This window comes from Balaenoptera musculus, chromosome 18 (genome assembly GCF_009873245.2).
Source record: "Balaenoptera musculus isolate JJ_BM4_2016_0621 chromosome 18, mBalMus1.pri.v3, whole genome shotgun sequence".
Classification (NCBI taxonomy): Eukaryota; Metazoa; Chordata; class Mammalia; order Artiodactyla; family Balaenopteridae; genus Balaenoptera; species Balaenoptera musculus.
In genome coordinates, this window is record NC_045802.1 from 65,620,776 (window position 1) to 65,642,513 (window position 21,738).

Below are 21,738 nucleotides of genomic sequence, written 5' to 3' on the forward strand. Positions count from 1 at the left end.
CTGGGCGGACCGACCCGAAGCAGCAGTGCGCCTCGCCCGGGGAGGCGGCTTCGCACCGGCGCCTCGTCCGCAGCCGCTGCGGGGCGGGGCGGGGCGGAGCAGGGCGGGGGGGAGCTCCTCTGGTAACTTGCGGCGGGCGCCGTCAGTCCTCGCGGCTCCGGCGCCTCGAGACCTGAGGGCAAAGGCGCCGGGCGCGCGTGCGGGGCGCAGGGCCCGCGTGCGGCCGGGCCGCGCCTTCGCCCTTGGCCGGAGTCCTAGGAGAGCCTCATGCAGCCCCCGAGCTCGCGGCCGCAGCTGCCCGGCTGCCGGGCTGCCCCGGGGCAGGTCCAGGACCCAAGCCGCGCTCCGCAGCGCCTGAGCGCCGGCGGCGGGGTGCCCCGCGCCGCCTGAAAGCGCGCGCCGCGCCCGGGCGGGAGCAGGGAGCCGGCGGAGCCGGGCGCCCCCGGGAGCGCAGGGCGCCCCACGCCGCAGCCGCCGCGGCACGCGCCGGCGCCCGCCTCCCCGCTAGACTCGCAGGCCCGGCTCTGTCAGCCCCGGAGCGCCGGTGTGCCGCGGGGCCGCCAGCCAGCCGCACGCCTCGGCGTCAGGGGCATGGAGGAGCGGCGGGCTCGGAGCCGCGCCCCGGAGTCCCCGAAACTTCCGAGCGGGAGCCCGACAGCGTCGCTGCCGCCGCCGCTTAGCCTGCCGGCCTGAGAGCGGGACCATGGATGAAAGGTTCAACAAGTGGCTGCTGACGCCGGTGCTCACTCTTCTCTTCGTGGTCATCATGTACCAGTACGTGTCCCCCTCCTGCACCAGCTCCTGCGCCAACTTCGGGGAGCAGCCCCGCGCCGGGGAGGCCGGCCAGCCTGCCGCCCCGGGTCCCGCCCGCCCGGCACAGGCGCCGCTCGAGGACTGGGAGCGACGGCCCCAGCTGCCCCCGCCACCCCGGGGGCCGCCCGAGGGGCCTCGGGGGGCCGCGGCGCCGGAGGACGAGGACGAGGAGCCGGGGGACCCGGAGGAGGAGGAGGAGGCGGAGGAGGAGGAAGAAGAGCCGGACCCCGAGGCCCCCGAGAACGGATCGCTGCCCCGGTTCGTGCCGCGCTTCAACTTCACCCTGAAGGACCTGACCCGCTTCGTGGATTTCAACATCAAGGGGCGCGACGTGATCGTGTTCCTGCACATCCAGAAGACCGGGGGCACCACGTTCGGGCGGCACCTGGTGAAGAACATCCGGCTGGAGCAGCCGTGCAGCTGCAAAGCCGGCCAGAAGAAGTGCACCTGCCACCGGCCCGGCAAGAAGGAGACGTGGCTCTTCTCCCGCTTCTCCACCGGCTGGAGCTGCGGGCTGCACGCCGACTGGACGGAGCTCACCAACTGTGTGCCGGCCATCATGGAGAAGAAGGACTGTCCCCGCAACCACAGCCATACCAGGTACTGTCCCCTGCCGCGTCTCGGTTCCTGCCAACTGCCACCCCCCTCCCAGCTCCCCCCAGTCCCGACCCCGGCGGCCCCGCGCTCACTGGGCGGCGTGCTGCTGGTTCCCCAGCATCTTCCAGCGGTTCGGCCAGAGGCTCTAGGAGAGGGATAAGGAAGCTTTGGATAGTGCCCTGGCCTTGAACTCGCTCCCCCCCTCACCCCCATCGATTCCCGTCCCCCCTCCCCCAAAGGTGATGGGAGCCATCGTCGTGTGTGTGTCCTTCCTTTTGCCTTGCATGGTGTGGCCGGCCTCCCTCCCAGCCGATGCTCGGAGAACCGTGGAATGGCCAGGAGGCCTGGGTTAGACTAGCGAGGTCGAATCCTGTACCTAAGTGCTGTGAGTGGAAACTCAAAGCCGGTAGAAGGCAGGGGGAGCTGGAGGTAGAGAGGCAGGGCAGGAGTTTTCCAGGCATGGGGAAGCCGGAGACGAGTCTAGTGGCTCTTGGGTGGCTGCTCTCCAGCTCAGGAAACAGTCCTCTTGATGCCACTTTGAAGACACACGTTCAAATTCCTCCTCTACCTCGATAGCCCTAATTCTGGAGATGGGCTTTGTTGCTGAGCAATGCCAGGATTTGGACTCATGCTGTTCTCAGCAAGATTTCCACTCTTCCCCAGGCCGATCCATCCACTCATTCTGAAAGTATGTGTTAAATGCCTACTGTGTGCCTGGCAGTGTGGTAAATGTTAGGTGGATTCAAAGATTTAATAAGTAAAATCCCTTCCTTTCGGGATAGACTAACTTCCTCTCCCACCCACATCCACACCCGCTTTTAAATAGTAATGCTGCTGAGAATTAGGAAAGTTTGAAATCTTAATAGCCAATGAAACTGCATACCTTATTAACATCCTCTGAGAGAGGCATGGGCTTAAGAATTTTGGTTGAATGTTCTTTCTGCCCATTGCAATTTGAAGATTAATCTGACATGCTTGCTCAAGGGACTAAAATATTAAAAGCTTGGAATACTAGTTTATTGAGGTTTGTGTCTCAAAGGTTTCAAACAATTTGGTGCAAGGAAATAGGACTTTAAAAACTCAAGCTCAGTATGTTGATATCAGATAGCTTTTGCACCTGACGTTATGGAAAAGCTTCATTTACTGGAAGCTACCCAGATTCTGGAATTCACCACCACTGAAGCATCTAATTCTACTTCATTTCTCCAAGAATGAGCAAAATTTCATTATGGGATTTCTTACTCTGGCAGTTTTTCAAATACTTTCTCTCCTCCCTGCTCCTTTCCCTGTTTAATGGAAATTGCTTAGAATAAGAAACTGGTTGGACTTGGAATGAAAGCATTAGGCTCCTTCCTTAGTATGTTTTAAGGACCTTTTACTTTTAAAGATTTCTAATTGTGTAGTGTTTTAGATCCCGCCCTTCTATTTTAGCTTAAAACAATTTTTCAATTGATAATTACTTACAAACTTTCTACCAAAAGACATTATTATTTCATGAGAGAGAGTCTCTGCTACATTTCACCCCAAATTGTACTTTTTATATTTATACCTTTATGTATTAATTCCTGAATGACCCCAAAGAGTTTACTAGTGTGAAGTCCTATTTCCCAGCTTCCATTTCACTTAAACTAGAGACTGATTATCACATAGAAACATCTAGTGATTCTTCAGTAGGGATTGGCATTATTTTCTATCAATGTATATAAAACTGTTAGTGAATAGATGAAGATTTTAGAGGAATTAGTGATTATGGAATCTAAAAATAATTGGATTTTTGCTTAGTGATGAAATGCTGCTGCTGCTATAGACCCTGCTCAGATTACAGCAGTGAGGTCTTCTATAGGAAATACTCAATATCTCTCTACTGTGTGATGTAGGAAAATGCCACCTTGGCTATTTGAACATATGGTTTCTATTGCACAGTCAAGTGCTTTTCTTTGTTTAGTGATGGACTCATTTCTCTCAGAATCAGAAGTTATCAGATAATCACCTGCACTGGTTTGCTTTTTAAAAATTTTTAAAAATTTTGTGGTAGTATTTTTTTTTGGTACCATTTTTTATAATCCTTCCTCCTCTTCATCCTCACCCTCTCTTTCTTTCCTGGAATTCTCAATTACTTTTCTTCTCTGGATACTTTAGGAAGGAATAGCTGTGGTTTATGCGAAGTGCCCTGCATCAAAAGCGATAGGGAAAAAGTTGAAGAGATGTTCAGCTGCATCTTCTTCACAGAGAAGATTGAATTAGTTGTCTGTCATGAGAATGTCTGTGTACAGCATTCTACAGTCAACTAGATTAGCTTGGATAGTGGAGGGTCCATTTCCACAGTGCAAAATGGCAGATAATCTATTGCTACGTAATGGGAGCAAGGTTCTACTTCAAATAGGGCTGACTCTGAGCAAAATCAAGAAGTAGATCATGTTGACTTTGGTGCCCTAGTCTCTTGGCTTTTGGTTCCCCCAATGTCCCCTCCTTCCCCACTTCTCACAGGGATCAGTGTCCTTGTGGGTCATGTTATACGTAAGAGCAAGGATTATCGAGTCAGATGGACGTGGCTCTTGTGCTTACTAGCTGTGTAAGTTAGTAAGTTGCTCTTTCTGAGCCTCAGACTCTTCATCTTTAAATATGGATAATATTGGTACTTTCCTCTTAGAGGTGTTATGAGAATTAAATGAGCAAATGCATGTAAAATACTTGGTATAGTATCTGTGCATAGTATAATATGCTGGTACACAGCACTCAATACTTACTATACAGGTATATAGTAATACTTAAATATTAGTTGCTAATTGTAATAGCAGTATTTCCCCTAATCAAGGCCTTCTTTCACGAAAGGATGTGAGGTCAATTCCTTAGAGCAGCTCAGTGTAAATGGGTCACCTTAATTCGTAGAGATGCCATTTTATGATTATTTGTATGGAGACAGAATTCTAAGTTCAAAACATTAAGCAATAATTTGAAAATTATGGATGGCCATTTGGGTATCAGTCATTGCAGAGGGCAGGATGGGAGACAGGGGTGGGAGGACACAATATAATTGAGTATACATTCTGTTGGTGACAGGAAAAATTGGTTGGAATGGTGAGAGAGGAGTTGGGAACATCTAGGACCAAAGGCAGAAGCAGGGAGCCAACTCTGGAAGGAGATTTGTGGTAGAGTGGAAGGAACTGTCATATGGGTTATAAGGGGCCAGGAAGGGGCAAGGCTCTGGGGCTGGCAGTTTGGATCCAGTACAGAGGGCATTTCTGACCACAGAAACTGGTTAGAATAAGATAGGAAGCCAAGAGGAAGATGGCTTATCTGAATGACCTCTTTTATCATATTAGTGATGATTTCTTCTCATTCTTTTTCTTTCTTTTCTCTATTATTTATTTGGTAGGATATGCTTTCTCATTATCTTTATACTTCCTTCATTATTGCAGTATGTTTCCCCTTTTTGTCTGCATACCCAGGTCTTTGGAAGACTCTTCTTTACCATTGTTGAGTGTGGATAAAATCATAGCATTTTATGGCTAAAAAAGACTGAAGAGATAATCTAGTTCCATAATTTATATGGCAAATGGGTTATCTAATACTAAGGAGGTGCAATATGTCTAAAGTTTCCCCAGGGAACTCGCGTCTTCATTTTGATAATTTATATTCAATGTTTTGCCTACTGTTTCTTCTGTTCACTATGACAACTATAGTGGAGAGTGTTTTAAGCACCTACTGTGTGCTATGACAACTATAGTGGAGAGTGTTTAAGCACCTATAGTGGAGAGTGTTTTAAGCGCCTACTGTGTGATAGGTCTAGGAATACAGTTTTGAACAAATAGTGTCAGCCCTATGAGCTTGGGCCATTAGGCAAGATGGACCTTGATCTTCCTCAATAAATGATTATCTCTCTCATTCTTAGAATGATGGAAAGAGATTCCATCCATACCTTTTGTAGGGTAGGATGGCAATTGTTTTCTTTTATGACCGCATTCTATTGGTCCTGTTAGAGTGCTTGGAACCTTATGAACATTGTATTAGATAGGACCCTCTGTGTTGCAGATGATACAAACCTGACTCGAGCTCAGTTCAGGCAGAGGGGAATTATTGACTTAATAACCAGAACACAGGAAAGATAGGGATAGAGTTGGTTTTAAGAATGGTTGGAACTGGAGATTTGGGAACTTTCTCTCCACACCCCTTTTCATATTGAACTCATTATATCAAATTGGCTTATTCCATGAAATGAGTAAATGGCTATCAAATCTAATAGCTCTACCAGCTAAGAGGAAAGCAGGCCTTCTCTGAGTTCCAGTTTAAAACCTTGGGGAATGACTCAGATTAGTCCAGCTTGGAACTTGTGACTATTCTTTCAGCCAATCAATGTGACCAGAGAAATGAGGGTCTCTGACCCACTTTGTATCACAGAACCATCCCATCAGTAGTATGTATGTGTGTGTGTGTGTGTGTGTGTATCACAAGAAGGAGAGCTAGCATACAGCTTCTGGAAGACCACTGGGTTCTGGATAGTCCTTGTAATTGTGTCAATTATAGTTGTAAATAAGCCTTCAGATCTCTTTTAAAAACCTTTTAAGAAAAATTTTGAGTCAAGCTACCACTCCAGTTTATTCGCAGCATCTGGAAATCATGTCATATGAGGAGTAATTGAAGGAGCTGGTAATATTTAATATGGAGATGGGAAAAATAGGAGAGACATAAAAATTGCTTTCAAATACTCAAAGAAGGAAGATGTGGAAGGTGCAGGAGATTTGTTCTGTATTTCTCCAAAGGATAGGATTAGGATAAGTAGGATAGAAGTGATGGGATAAGGATTTCAACTCAGAGTAAGAAAGAATTTCTTAAAATTTATAACTGTCTACAATGAGAATGAACTCTTTTGTGAAGTGGCGTGCTCCCCAGCAGTAAACATTTTAGATGTAGCTAATTAACCACAGATGTTGTAGAAGGAATTTCTTCCTGGGGGAGGGCTTAGCCTGTGCGGCCTTTTATTTTAAGGTTCTGTGTTCTAATCTAAGCTGAGTTCACAGTATCTTTCGTCTCCTCTTTCTTACCCTGTACAGAGAAAACAAAACAACCTCCACCACACACACACAAAAGGATTATAAATGAACTAGTTAATTCTCAAAGATTTGTAAGCATTTCTACCAAGGAAACTTTTAGTATAGCACAGTCTGATGGTATAGACTATTTTACACATTCAAGGCCAACAGCAATAAATAGGTCCTGTATACTAGAATGTTTGCTTCTTCATAATAAGTTTAAAAAGGTAAGGTGAGAAAATATAACAAAACTTGCCGCAAAAAAGCCATAACCACTTTGGAACACCATCTGGTTATTGCTTTTCCTTTAGACAGCAGGCTAAAATATATAAGGAGGCTGCAGAGCTCTGTTTCAAGGCTATCTAGAATATTATGGCCCATACTGCTTTCTAAGGGATAATCTTTTTGATGTCTCTTCTAATTAGAAATGTGGAGCTGCAAAGAAGGTTAATTTTCACCATCAGGTTTGTGTGCAGTATAAAACCAAGGAGATAAGAGATTATTCTGTCTATATGCCATATCCACTTATATGTTCATTACAGGGTCTCTTAAAGTATTGCTTCTGGTTCAAACCACTGATATTTGCTATAAATCAGAAGGAGGTTGAACTAAACCCATTCAGTTTTTTTTTTTTTTTTGAGTTGTGAAGATAAAACTGGAAGTGGTAAATGGTAAGAGATGATTTATTTTTCTGCATTTTTCTTGCTGGTTACCTTGGGATTTTTGAAAGAGTTGACTTCAGAGAAATATAAATGTTCATGTAATAATTGGAAGGCAGGTCAATTTAGCCACTAGCGATATGGATTTGCTTAATCTTAGACTCTTATTATTCCCCAAAGCTAATTATTATCGTCTCATTTTGACTAAGGACAATCAGAAGCTTATGCCATTTGAAAGTTATTTATGCTTGATAATGAATTAAACAGGTTTAATTGAGACTGGCAATTCCTAATGTGATTTTAAGAGTCATGAAATAAATTATTAGGCCAAGAAATAGGTTTAGTATGAAAACAAGTAAATGCGGAACCCAAATTAATATTTTGTAGTAATCAATTATCTTGTTTTTGAGTTTGTTAAATTATAGATATCATAGGTAAGTCTCTGTTGATTTTAATTGGCTAATATAACTTTGTTTTAATTATAGCTAAGCATTTGACTGTGTGTTGGGAATTATTCTAAATACTTGTTGAACCTAGACAAGTGTTATTTGTTTATATCTTCCTCTAGGAAATACAGTTATTCAGTAAACATATGTAAAGTTCCCAGTACAGAGACTGACCTATAGATGTTCAGTCAATGCTGGCTAAAAATATGCTCTATGTTCTAGATTACCTTTAAAAAATATCGGCATAACTTGACAAGACTTTGGTTCTTTGAAAGATGGGATTATCAAACATTTGGTGTCATCCCTCTCTTCTTTTGTCATGCAATTTCGAATTGTTAATAATTGCCTTTCATAATTAACAAGATGTCAACTCCCCTTGTTCGCTAGAAGAAGAGTCAAAGTATGTATCAAGCCCAAGGCTTATTAGAACATTCTAGGAGCTTTCTCCTCTTAGTATGCCACAGATCAGACATTCATTTTGGTACAAACAGATGTTCTTGCCTCTTGGGAAGGTTAATCTCATCATTCATTCTCACTTCATGGAAAAATCAGCCTAAACTAAGAGCGTGAGAACTCTGATGTAGGATGGGAGGATGAGAAAAGTACCAATAACGTAGACTCTGGATTATTACTGGTCAAAGCCCGATGGTCGAGGCGGTTGTGGTTAAGGATTGTGATATTGGAGAGCAGTGGAAGGAGACCCTTAGTAAGGAAAGAAGTCCTCAACAGAAATTGGAGAAAATCAATGACAGATATATCAGCCCCTGAATATTCCTGAAAATCGTGCTGATGCCCAGTTTGTGAATGTGATTAGGGTCATGTTTACAGCATGGGCTGTGAAGTCAAGGTAGCTCGATTTTAATCCAGTTCAACCACTTGCTGTCACATAACCCTGAATAAGGCAGTTACCTGCACTGTACTTCAGTTTCCTTCTCTGGAAAATGGGAGGAATAATAGTACTATCTCATGGTGAGCGCTGAGAATGCATGTGACACTCTTCAAACAGAGCCTGACACAGACAAAGTCACTATTTTAATTCTCTCATGGGAGTCGTCTTACACATCTGCGTTGTTTTGTGTGAAACTAAAATGATATGTAAACCTGTACTGCCCTCTTTGAATCTGGAACTTTTCATCCTGAACAATGCAAAAATGAACGTGCAAGGTGTGATGCAAAAGAAAAGCCATAAATGATAAAAGTAAATGTTAATTCTCGGGATACCATGGGCACTCAATGGGCACTTAATGCTGTGAATAGAAACTTGCGTTCTTTCTTTTCTTCGGCATGTCATTTTATTTTTTATGGGATATTAATGAAACAGCAACAAAAATGTTTAAACACATACAATTAAATTCATAAATGAAGCAATCCTGCAGTGAAATTGGATTAGTCGCCTGTGGGCACATAAATATTTGTAGTTCATTGCTATTATTAATATAGTACCGTGCTTTATTGGTAAGTACTGGGTCATTTATTGTCAGACGCTTGCATTTAACACCGTATGTTCACTGCTGCCCCTGCATTCTAGTTTTTTTTGTAAACATAAGAGAGTAGAAAAGCTAAGCACCCTGATGTCCTCCATATTTATTTATTATATTTTACAGAGTATTTCTTTCAAAGAATTCAAGGTTATGGATGTATGACTGTAAACCTGGACGATAGCTTCTGTATTTTGTGGACTCTAATTAGGAACTTGTAGAATTGTATAGATTTACTTAAAAAAATGAAAACATAGACCCAGAAGGAAAAGTAAACATGACTTTAAATATAGGTACGTGGTAACGTGGCCTGTGTGTGGAAATCTGCAGGTAGGATCTGTATAACACAGTAAAGAACAAGGTGACATGTCAAGGAAGAGAGAACAGACAGTGATAATGCAGAGAGTAAATTAGAAGGATGTTACGGAGGAGGGAGAGGAGAAGGACAAAAGTAGTCAAGGTGAAGAATGAAATCCGTAAAGAACTGAATCAGAAAGACGGTGATATTGAGAGTTGAGGTCAGAAATGCATCTTGTATGCAATGGTTTGTCTCATTAGTACATTTATGGGACGTAATCGCGTATCTAAGAGGCTATCTGATTCGCAGTGCTGGTGTATGTGAATGTGGCTGATGTTCTTTTATTTACTTATACATTATTCTTCTGTATCAGGTTGCTGTTTCAAACGTTAGTAGCTGTATTGTAGGTCCTGGCAGCAAACAGCGGTACCCTCTGGTGTTGCCAATGGACTAGTTACAGAGGTGTGGACCGAGTAAGGGCACCGACATTGGACATGAGTTTCCTTACAACTAGTAACAAGGGAAGCAGTTAACCACCCTGGGCATGAAGTGGGGGAGTCAGGCAGGCAGTGTCAGTATCCCATGTCTGCAGGCGCCTGACAGGAGCTACAGTCTTGGAGGTAGGAAGGGCTTCCCCAGAGGAGCTGTTTGTAGAAAGCAGCCACTGCCAGCAGTAAGGAGCTGAGGGGGGTGGGGGGGAGGAAATATCTTGACTCCTTTCTCCTCCCACCTGTCTGTCTCCTCCCAGTGTCTTCCAGTGGCTGGATTTACCTGGAAGCTAAAGGACAAGCGAGCTCCTCCTTCCACATGCCTCACCAAGGCAGAGAAAGGTGGAGAATGGATTTGGGGTTACAGGGGTAGAAGGGAGGAAAATGGAGAAGAACTTGCACAGTGGCTTAAAATAGTTTGAAGTTTCTTCTAATTCATTTTATGAGTGCCCAATTCAATTCTACATATGAGACTAAGAACAAATACCCTTTCTTTTAGTACCTGTACCACATATTTTCTGTATGGACCATTAGTCTCCAACCAAAGAATGGTGGATGTAGCAAAGGACTCTCAGCAATGGAGCCGTCACCATAACAAGGAACTTTTCACTGAGTAATAAAAATGATGCTAGATTTGGGTGTTTTGTCCCCGTAGTGCTCCAGAATTGACTGGTGATCGTGACACATTTGGACAGTTGGATCTGTATTATGATACAGAGTGGATAATATACATTTTATCAATATATTATATCTGTGTGAGATACTTTATAAATTTGAAGTTATATAACAATATTAGTTAAGACATGACAAAATAATTTGCAAAACTGGCTCTAGTTTGCAAAAGCATATTCACGAGATGAGATGCTTTCTGTTGCTTAGATTTTCTTCCAAGAACATTAAGCACATTAAAAATAATATTAATGTGGCTTTAAGTCACTGAAGGTAACAGGTGAGGGAAGAAAAAAATTATATCACACTTGAAACTATTCTAATGTTTTTAGTTTTAATTTTAAAGGACTTTTGAAACACTATTTCCATCTTTATTTGGGGGGAGATAGGATGTGCTTGAAAGTATATATTCATGCAACACTGTATAAAACATTATGAACCTGGAATCTCCTAATATTAGATACTGAAAAATAGTTAAGTGAAGTTGGTATCTGAGAAAACTCTGATAGAAAAGATAAGAAAAGAACCATCGATTCACTGCTTTAATTTCTAGAGCCAAAACGCCATGAGCAAGATGCTATTCAACACATGAATGACAAAAGCAATTTTCAGTGCAATGTCTGTACCTAGAACATCCATTGGGATTGGTGCACATGTGTTAAATTCGTTTCTCCCATCTGTAGGAGGGGATTTTGAGTTGCTGGGAACACCGTCATCCATGAAGAACACACCAACCTCCATCCTCTTTCACAGCCCTTCTTATGCACAATACTTTTTTGTTGTTCTCTGGGACAGCATTTTGTGACAAGGTTAAAGTCAGCAATAGTGTGTAAACAGGAGGATCATCTTCAGGCCCTTACCTCCGTATGAAAGTTACTTGCTGTGAGAAAATGGCCTTAGGGAATTGTTTTCTGCTGGCTATGAAAGTTATTAACAATAAGGAACCTGCACTCTGTTCAACTGGATTTAAGTCCAGTTAACTTAAAGATTCTGGGAGAGGTTTCAGAGAACGTTTTCTTTCCCATGTGGCTTCAGCGAATTTGTCATTGTGCCTTTCATATAAGCCATGAAAGAGGTGGATTAATGGATTGTTCTATTTCTAATATTTCTATTTATAAACATTTCTATCAATACTTCTCTTGATAAATAACTATTAAAAGTATTGTGTATAAAAACGTTGGGCAACACGAAGGAACTTAGCTACACTGGAAGTGTCAAATTTATTACCTGATGCATTTTTAGTCTAAAAATATTTGTCAACTATCCTGGTCCATTCTTTGTCTTTAAAGTTCAGACTTAAGCCTACAATACACCACGGTAGATAAATTCCTTTGCTTTGAAAGTTTTATTCTCCTAGTTCCTTATGGGTGCTGTAAAGAATAATTAATGTAATGAAAAAATCAATATCGTGTATAAATTATTTAGGCTTAACTATCATTGTAATTTTCTCTTCAACACTTATTGATCAGCAACAATTCATTTGTTAATTTCTTCCTAATAAGATATTCATTGTATTAGGCCTGTAGTAGTGCTGTCCCTGCACTTTCACAAATAAGTCATGAATTGCTAATGATACATGGGACAAGTTAACCTGCTCGTGAGTGCTGTGAGATGGAAAACAGGCAAGGGCAGTCATTTGAGATGCTGTCCTATAGAAACTCTGTGTAGCCAGACACCTGCTGATACCTAAACGAGCAGACTCTTGCAGAATATTAATTTGTACTTCAAAACTTAATGTGAACCTATTTTTCCAGGTAAAAAATGGTCTTAGCATTGGCTGATACTGTCTCAACAGCATTTTCTAGATCCAGTAAAGCATAGAGGCAAAGAACCTAAGTTCTGAAACCCAACTTTGGGTTTAAGTCCTGACTCTACCATGTATTACTATGTGACCTCGCACACATTGCGTGCATTCTCCAAGGTCTCAGTTCTCGATCTGTAAAATGGTGATAAAACATTCCTATCTGGTGTTAGTGTGGGTTTGCAACCTTGGGGACTTCCCTGGTGAAATCTGAAGGTGGCTCCGTACACAGAGGGCAGGGAGGGATGGAAGAAAGACGCAGATCAGTCCAAGTGGGTAGGTGGCAGGTGTAATAAACAAGGGAACTTACACGTGAAGGTAGACCTCTGCACCCACCTGCTAGAATCTTAGGAGTTTACATAGAGGTTTTAACGAGGTTCAGGCATGTAGGCTGTCCAGATGGTCTCAACAGCACTCTCTTCTCTCAAGGCTACGTTCTTGAAACAGCTTCTAGTGTGGGAATGGTAGATGGAGCATTCATTCCAAGGACAGGGGAGTGGGGCAGGAGCCTCCGATTGCCCGAGTCTGCTTTTGGGTCAGCCAGCTGTTGCATCCTTTAGATGACCTCCTCCAAGGATTAGCGATGAAGATCATATGAGTTAATGCACACAAACAATTACGTGTGCATATGTTTCTTTTTTAATTCAATTTTAACTCCCTCCACGATTCTCTTGTTTGGGGGAATATAATAGTGCTCTGAATGCGTTGGTTATTAAACGCCATTTTGACTGTTGTCCATTGGATTACTTTAGGGGAGTGGAAAACATCTGAGACCTTTTGGAAACCCTAAGAGATTCAAGTCCAAGAAATCAAACTGCCAAAATTCATGGCAAAGAGAACATTTGCATCAGTGAATTTGGACCAGGAAGGCAGATTGGTATCCTGTAAAGAGCTTTAAAGTTCTGATCAAGCAACCAGGGTTTGAATCTAGGCTTCCTCATTGATTTGTTTACTTGTTTATTGTGTGGCTTTCCTGCCAAAATTTAAGTTTCCCGAAGATGGTGACTGTTTTGTTTCCTTCTGCATCCTCAGTGCCTAGAATAGTACCTGGTACATAATGGCTGTCAAATAAATGAATAAATGAAAGCAAGCATAAATAAATTTACAAATTTATTGGACAATTTGGATAAGAATATATGTCCTATCTCTTTTTTTAGAGTTGTGAATTAAGGAAATGACTATGAAGGCACTTCGTAAAGTATAAAGTACTATACAAATTTAAATTTACATTGACAGTGAGAATTCTTTGGACATAGAATGGAAAAGGAAGGGAAGTTGGATTTTGAAAGTGCGATGCATAGATAATTCACCTTTTATAGAGATCTTCAAAAATTGGGAATGACAAAGATGCAGTTGAAAAATATGCAGAATACACATTCAGCTCAACAACTTGTTAAAGTAATGAGCAGTTTCTTTTAGAACAGGACATAATATATCTCAAAAGACTTGTCAAAATGTATAAGTCTTTTCCTTAGACCATCAGGAGACCTTTTTCTCCAGGGATTTGGCACAGATCAAGGTACGAAAGTTTTCTTTCTTTTCCGTTGCTTTACCCTTTTGGGAAAGTTATCCAGGAGTTAATATTTTAAATTTTGTATTCATACTTTTTCCTTATTTTCATGTGATGGCTATAAATTATAGCTATCAGTTAATAATATGTCATGACAGTGAGCTCAGAATGTAACTCTTCTTCATTTGAGCTGATTTAGGATGTGATAGTCCACTGAGCTCTTCACTACATAACTTGATTTTGCAGCTAATTATGAAAAAAGAATAGAAAATAAAATCTTCCTGAGTCTAGAGTTTGCATTATAATACATATCTGTTAGGAGAATACTTTTCCTTGGTAATGAGTTAGTTTTTATACATGAGGCAATGCCTGGCCACTTCCAGGAGGATATATACATAAGCATGGGCAGAGACCTAGAAGCACACGTAGCTCCTGGGCTGGGGTGGAGTCTTGGAATAAGACTTTCCATTCAGTAAACCTGTGGACAACCATGAGAGGTGTGATGCCTGTGGTCGGAGTCCTCAGAGGAACTGAGGACGGCATTTTCATTTATTGAGCTCTTCTTAAACTTAACAGCAACCCTAGGAGACATAGAGCAGTATCTCCATTTTAAAGATGAAGAATCTGAATATATTTATTAGGATGCCATCAGCTGCATTTAGCAAAAACTCAAATTCAAATTGCCTTAATAAGACATTTAAAATCTCATAACAAGCCCAGAGGGAATTGGTTGATTCTGTCTTAGTAACATTTTCCAGATCCAGGTAGGCAAAAACATAAATCCTGAAGCCCAACTATAGGTTAACTCCCAACTCTACCATGTATTACTACGAGACTTTGCACAAATTGCTAAATTCTTCAGGTTTTTCATTGTGTAAAACAGTAATAAAAACATTCCTGCCAGGTATTAGTGATGAGGATCGTATGAGTTAATGCACACAGACATTTAGGAGAATAGCTGAAGCATAGTAAGCACCTATTAAATGTTAGCTATTGTTATTTTACTGAGGACCCAGGTGGTTTTACATCTTTACTCTGCCACCCTGAGCTTGCTGACTTGGGCCATAGGATGCCTCCCTCATGGTTGCGAGAAGGCTACAGCTACACAGGCAGAATTTCCTTGCCAAATGAACAATGACTAGAGTGGAAAGGGTCACATTCCCATCTGGAAACCAATCACTGGCAATAGGAATGGACCCTCCAGGATTTGTCCCTGAATATGGGGATAGGATTGCCCTCCCGAGTCACATGTGGACAGCAGAACAAAATGGGGGCTCTCCCAGCAAGGGAAAGGGGGGATGGATGTTGGAGAGGCTACCTGTAGCGTCTCCATCCTGTCCTAGAAAGTCACATGGGATTAAATATTAAAGCTAGACTTCCAACCCAGGTCTCACTTCCAAGTTCTGGCCTGTCGAGTATTCTAACCTATGTCTGCTAAAAGTGTTGTATTTCTATGATTGGTTCAAGAACTAAGATTATTTATTGATTTTTTTTTTCATTCTTTTGTTGGTTCACTCAACTTCAACATACATTTATTGAGTATCTACTATGTATCAATCACACTACAGTTTTAGGGAAATCAGAGGGAGAAGAAATAGTAATTATTGCTGACACATTTTGATTGCTTCCTCTGCTCTAGGCAAAGTGCTTTAGGGATGTAAGTACCTGCATTAAGTAGGTACTACTGTCATCTCCATTGTCCAGATGAGAAGATGAAGTTCAGGGATATTAAGTGACTTGTCCCTGGTTGCAGAAGTAATCACTGGTGGAGCAGTCAGGTGTTTTAACCCAGGCGTATCTGATTTTAGGACCATCTCTCTTATCCCTAGGTTGTGCTGATACTGTGTGTATTTGACAGCTGTCTGGGTAGGTAGTAAGAGTATCAGCAGGAGGAAGGCAGGACCAAGGTAGACCTAGGTGGGTTACTATTATAATAGCCTCGTTTTCTAGTTTTTGTATTTCGTGCTTTGACATCTGGGGCCTTGCTGATGCTTGAGGGATTGCTCCTCCCAGGGTTAGCTAATTTTTTGCGACAGTAAATGAGCATGGCTGTGAGCATGCCTTCAAATGCAAACCAACCAATCCAGAGCCCATACGTCCAACTATTTCCTTTTTCAAGCTCTTGTACTCCAGACCACTATCCCCCTTGCCCTAATCACCCCCAGGCCAGGTATCAGACAACTTGGGACAACCCCTATTCCCCAAAACCCACTGAAATTATTCAAACTAGCCAGTCCTGAACCCATTTACCCTGCTACACTTGTTCTTTCCTTCGGAATCCACAATAAAGGCTCTTGCCCACATTTCCCCCTTGCTTCCTCTGCCTCCTGAACGACCCTGCTGCTTCCCTGTGTGGCCCTGTGTGGCATGCTGTGCCTCCTATTTCTAGGTATCTGTGAGTATAAACAACTTCTTCATGACAGTTATTTCTGTGTCTGCTTGTCCTTCCATACCTGATTAAACAAATCCCAGGTATCCTTAAAACAGTCACCAAGAATGGAACTCAAACATAGGACAATGAATCTAGTTAATCAGAAGCACAAAAGTGATAAAAAGTGGATTCTGAATCAGTGTAGAAACCATTTGTCGGAGTACAGGTGCAAGGTCAAGTTGAGACGAGGTCCAGGATTAAACTAATCAGTGCCCACACATCCATGGTCAGGATCATGGATTGGTTATAGAGATGGGAGCAAGTCTTCAAGCCAAATGGTTCTAAGCTCTAGGAGGACATGGATGTAGGCAGAGGCAGGGAGAGAAGGGAAGGGTTGCAGAGCTGCAACACCAAGGAAAACCTGAGACAGCCAATCCCTTATAATTTAAACAATGTTGTAAAAACATTGCCTGGTTGACAAGAGAGATATAACATATCTAATTTTAGTTTGAGGTCATTTTCTTTCTATAGCTAGCTAGCTTGATTGATTGGTTGATTCATGGTTATACATAGCCTAATATCAGGCACTGTAGAGGATGCAGATTGAGGAGAAGACTTGGTCCTGGCTCTCAAGGAGTGAAATCATAGTGTATGTAAGTCATAGATAAAATGAACTGGAAATATTTACATCACAGCATTTAAGTCAATTCATGGTATTATAATTAGAACTAGACATAGAAATTCTGAAGAAGGTGTGCTAAAAGAAAGAGTGTGACTGTTTGCAGGAGTGAAGAAGGCACAGAATAAAGAGTTTGAATTGGCTGAAGAGCTGAGTGATACTGGAATGGTTGAAGGGCAGTTTATGGAGAGCCCTGAATATATGCCAGACTGAGGAAATGATTTAGTATCAAATTTAGAATAACTTTAAATTCATAAACAGTGATGGTTTTACAAATATGTCTGTAAACTCTGATACTCTTCTCTTCGAGAGGTGAAGCCTAATTCCTGTCTTCACCCCCAGTATTGACTTCAGTAACTTGATCCTAAGGAATCAAATACAACTGGAAGGGTGAGATGCCACTTCTGAGGTTTGGTTGTAGAAGGATTGTGGCTTCTGTTTAGGTGTTCCTCTTTCTCTCTTTCGGATCCCTTGTCCTGGGTGAAGCTGTGTTCTGTGCAGCCTTATGGGGAGGCCCACATGGCAAAGAACTAAAACCTCCTGTGAGTGAGCTTGGCAGGGGGTCATTCAGCACCCCCGCTAGTCTTCAGAGACGGCAGCCTTGGCCAGCTGCTTGACTGCAACTTTGCGAGGGACCCTGAGCCCTGTTTGAATGCTCACAGGAATGATAAAGCAAAGAGGGGTGATGGTAGGAGAGCTGTTTTTAAGAAGATGAGAGATTATCTGATCACAGGACACAGGATCTCATCTATCTTCTTCCCTTTTTAACAGAAATGAAGGCAGAGCATCTGAGTACCAGATACAGGAAGGTTGGTGAATTGATATTTGAAGAATGAGGTCGTTCTAATCTGATTGCATCTCTTTTCTCTGTGAGACATGAAGCAAGGTCATTAGCTGAGAGTGGGGAGGAGAGGAAGGAATGTTGGAAATTTGAGGAGAACAGAGAACGTATGAATAATTATCTCGGAAGTTGGGAAAACAAATTTCCTAGGGAAGTAAGCTGTCTGACAGCTTTGAGACCTGTGATTATAAATTTGAAACCAGTCCATTTGGCATGGTTCTGTGATTTTCTTTAGCAGCATTAAGCTGCTCTGGTGGAGACATGGAGTAAGTACACAGTTGGGTTTAACCAGGATTGGGGTTTTACCAAGGGAGGAGCAGGAGGGTTATGGCTGTTTGCCTGGAGGCATTTATAGTGCCAGATCGTGTAATTTAGGCTGGTTAGGAGAGAAGTGAGGCTGTAAGGGTGGGTGATGGATAGGAAGAAAAGTGGTAAGGTCCACAGTGTTTGGTAGGATTGATAGTAGACTTTTGTCTGAGGAGTTGTAATAGGAGAGCTGGAGTGCTGGTGTGAGTGTGCTGGATGAGAGGAGATGGTCAGAGAACAGGGTGTTTGAAGTTGAGATGCTGGAGGGAGGGCTATAACTTGTATGATCCAGGTGAATGGGGACCTGGAGTGGGGCAGGAAGTGATCATGGGAGCTAAGAAGGTTGAAGAATGGCGGGGTCAAGATGTTGAATGGATTATTCATGTGAATGTTGAAGTCAAGAATGATGATAAAAGTCGAGTAGGAGAGGAAAGTAGGGAGCCTGGCGAGGGAGGTCAGGAGGTCCATGGTGATAGCACTATGGGTAAAAAGGTGATGAAGAATGACACGTGGGCATGTAATCCTCAAGTCAGACTGCTAAGCTGTTGAGTTTCTCAGGACTGTGATGAATCAAGAAGGAAAGGGACAAAGGAGCGAGGAGAGAGCAGAGAATAGAAATAAGATAGAAAAGAAGTAGAGATAGGAAGTTAAAAAAGAGGTGGAAGAACCCGGATATTGCTCTGCAGAGAAGGGCAAAACTCCTCCTCCTTCGGTATCCCACTAGGGTCATAGGAACTCCAGGACCGTAAGTTCAGAGAGCAGCATTTCAGGAAAGCTTAAGTCTATGACTTCCACTACCTTTATATATGTCAATTAATCACAGTTATCAAAAAACAGTTTTGTCTGGCATTCTTTCTTTATGAGTGGAAATGTGAATGCTATTTGTAAAGTTTTCTGTCTAAAAGCACTTTTTATTTTAAGCCTTGGTGCCAAAGGGCCTGAAAATCTGTTATGTCCCTTGTGAGGCACGGTTCTGTCCCTATATTGCCGGATACATGAGATTTTCCATTGGGCAGATAACTTCAGAGGATATAAAATCTGACCATGGATGTGAGCTGGGCCCTAGAATCCAGAAACAAACTGTGACTCAGCAGATCATATGTCAGTATCTGAGTAGATAGTTTTTAGATAGTTTTCTGAGAAATAAAGTTTTCTTGAGGGGACAACTCACATTCATAAAGGAGGGTCAGACTATTTCAGACCACTTGTGGTTTTGATGAGATGCACTGAGAGAAGGATGCATTAAGGGATGATTATTATGGTTTCCAAAAGATCATGCATTGCTTATACGTGGAAGGGGCCTTGTTCATAGATAGATTGGCTTGTGTTTTGTCTAAAGCTTGATTCTTTCCCCATTTGGAGAACTACCGACATTTGTTCAGAATCTGATGTCCTCCTGTTCTGTTTTGGAGAAGGGATGGAGGTGGTACAATAGTTACACTGGTGTTAATGACTTTGAGGCATCAGAAGGGTTTAGAGGGACCAAGGACGGACCTAGGAATAAGATCCAAAAATGGCCCAAGAAAGCTTAAATAGGAAGGTAGAAATGGCGGAGGGGTGTACCCACTGGGTGTAGCACTCAGTGTTTATTAAGCCCTTCCCCTTGATGTTCAGTAATATGACAGGTTTGGGCATGCAGAAGTGGCTAAGGCCCTGCTGATAAAAAAAAAGCTCTCTTTCTTTCTTTCCTGATGGAAGACAACAATATGAACAACTAGGATACAATGTGAGTAGGTGGGAAGTGCTAGGCCCTGTGCTGGGCACTGGAGATAAAGGGTGACTGAGACATTGTCCCTGTTCTCAAGGACCTTACCGTGGACAGACTAAAAGGTGGGCAATTGTAGTATAACGAGGGATGGGCTGTAAGGTAGGTGCAGTGCAAGCACAGTAAAGGGATAAGGCACAGCCTGCAAGGGCAGGAAAGGCTTCCCTGGGGGGAATGGAGTAACTATAAAGAGTCATCAGAACTCAGAATAAAGAATGGATGATTTTGCCTAAAGGGGACGGTAAAGACTTCACAAGTTATGATTCAGGAACTGCACACGGCTTACTTAACCTTGTCAAGGAACTTCTCCAAAATCATTTTCTCACCATTCTTCACCCATTTGTGTCCAGATGTGTCTTGATGACATGCTGTTTGTTGCACTTCGACCAGTTACATAAGTGATTTATTACCCAAAATGTTGGAAGTACCAAAGTTTATGAAAAATGATTATATTTTTCTTTTAAATTACAGAGGACCCAAGGTGACCCGTGGGATTACTCTCGTGTTCTGTAATACTTTCTTGAGCAGGATATAAAGGGGTAGATTTATAGTGCGTCCTGAAGGAAAAAGGTTGATTACTCCGTTTTTAGCATATATAATTAGGAACAGATGAACAATACTATTCAATTAGCATATAGCTTAATTACTTTTGAATGTGAATATTAAGGTGCATAACCTTCCTAGGCTAACTGCCTACCTCCAAAGACAATTTAAGGTGGATTACAGATTAAAATAGGACAATTAAAAATATGAGTAAAACCAAAACAATTTAAAAGGAGCAGAAAAATGTGTGGGCCAGGTATGTAAGTTTAGTTCACTTGTGCAGTTAAACATGAACTTAAGCTTTTAATATCTTGCCTGCTAAGACAAAAAACAAGATACTTAGAGAGCTTTTGTCATTGGGTTAAGTTTGTCTCAGGGATAAAAACCTTTCTTTCTGACTTCTGGAAGGAACTTATTTATTTTTTTTAAAAAAATATTTATTTATTTATTTTTGGCTGTGTTGGGTCTTCGTTTCTGTGCGAGGGCTTTCTCTAGTTGTGGCAAGTGGGGACCACTCTTAATCGCGGTGCGCGGGCCTATCATTATCGCGGCCTCTCTTGTTGTGGAGCACAGGCTCCAGACACGCAGGCTCAGTAATTGTGGCTCACGGGCCTAGTTGCTCCGCGGCATGTGGGATCTTCCCAGACCAGGGCTCGAACCCGTGTCCCCTGCATTGGCAGGCAGATTCTCAACCATTGCGCCACCAGGGAAGCCCCCAGGAAGGAACTTATTGCTTAAAGGGACATGTGATGACACCAAGAACAATGTTTTCACAACAGTTTTGCAGAAGATACAGAACAGTCTTCAAAAGGCCGTTACTTACATCAACTCTATAAAACAAAGATTTTGGTATATCAGCAGTAAGTGGCTGAAGAATATAATGAAAAAATCTTATTCACTATATTGACAAAGACATAAAATACTTAGGAATTAGCTTTATTAGGGATCCCTGTGAACCATGTGAAGCAAACTACAGCACTTCATTGGAGATATACTTGAACATGGATGGAGAAATGTTTCCTGAATGGAAGAATGAATATCGTAAATATTGTAAGTTTTTTATCAAGTTAATAAGTTTAAAAATAAAAAAATCTAGGCCTTTTCTTGATAAAATCATTTTAAAACATTTTGAAAAAAAAAATCACAGGATACCAGCGATATTATTAAAGAAGGGTGATGGGGTGGAGTTACTCCCAGATATAAACCATGTTAGAAACAATAATTAAAACTGCATCTACTGATGTATAGCTAGAAATATACATAAATAGGATGGAAAGCCCCAGAAATTAATACAATTATATTTATAAATTGAATGTGTGATGTAGTAGTTATCACAGGACAATAGGGAAAGGAATAGTCATTTCATAACCAGTTTCCCAACAACATTTAGAAACACAGCAAACTCTTTCAGATCCGTGTTACATATGACATAACAAATTATCTT

The 21,738-nt window shown here is 42.1% G+C and overlaps 1 protein-coding gene across 1 annotated transcript in view; it reads left to right on the forward strand.

Annotated features, from left to right (window-relative positions):
* Window positions 1-703: 703 nt before the first annotated feature.
* HS6ST3 (heparan sulfate 6-O-sulfotransferase 3) overlaps window positions 704-21,738 on the forward strand; it is a 646,857-nt gene continuing 625,822 nt past the window's right edge. Inside the window, exon 1 of the mRNA XM_036831741.1 lies at window positions 704-1,413. Coding sequence (XP_036687636.1) covers window positions 704-1,413 — 710 coding nt within the window. The remainder of the gene's footprint in view (window positions 1,414-21,738) is intronic.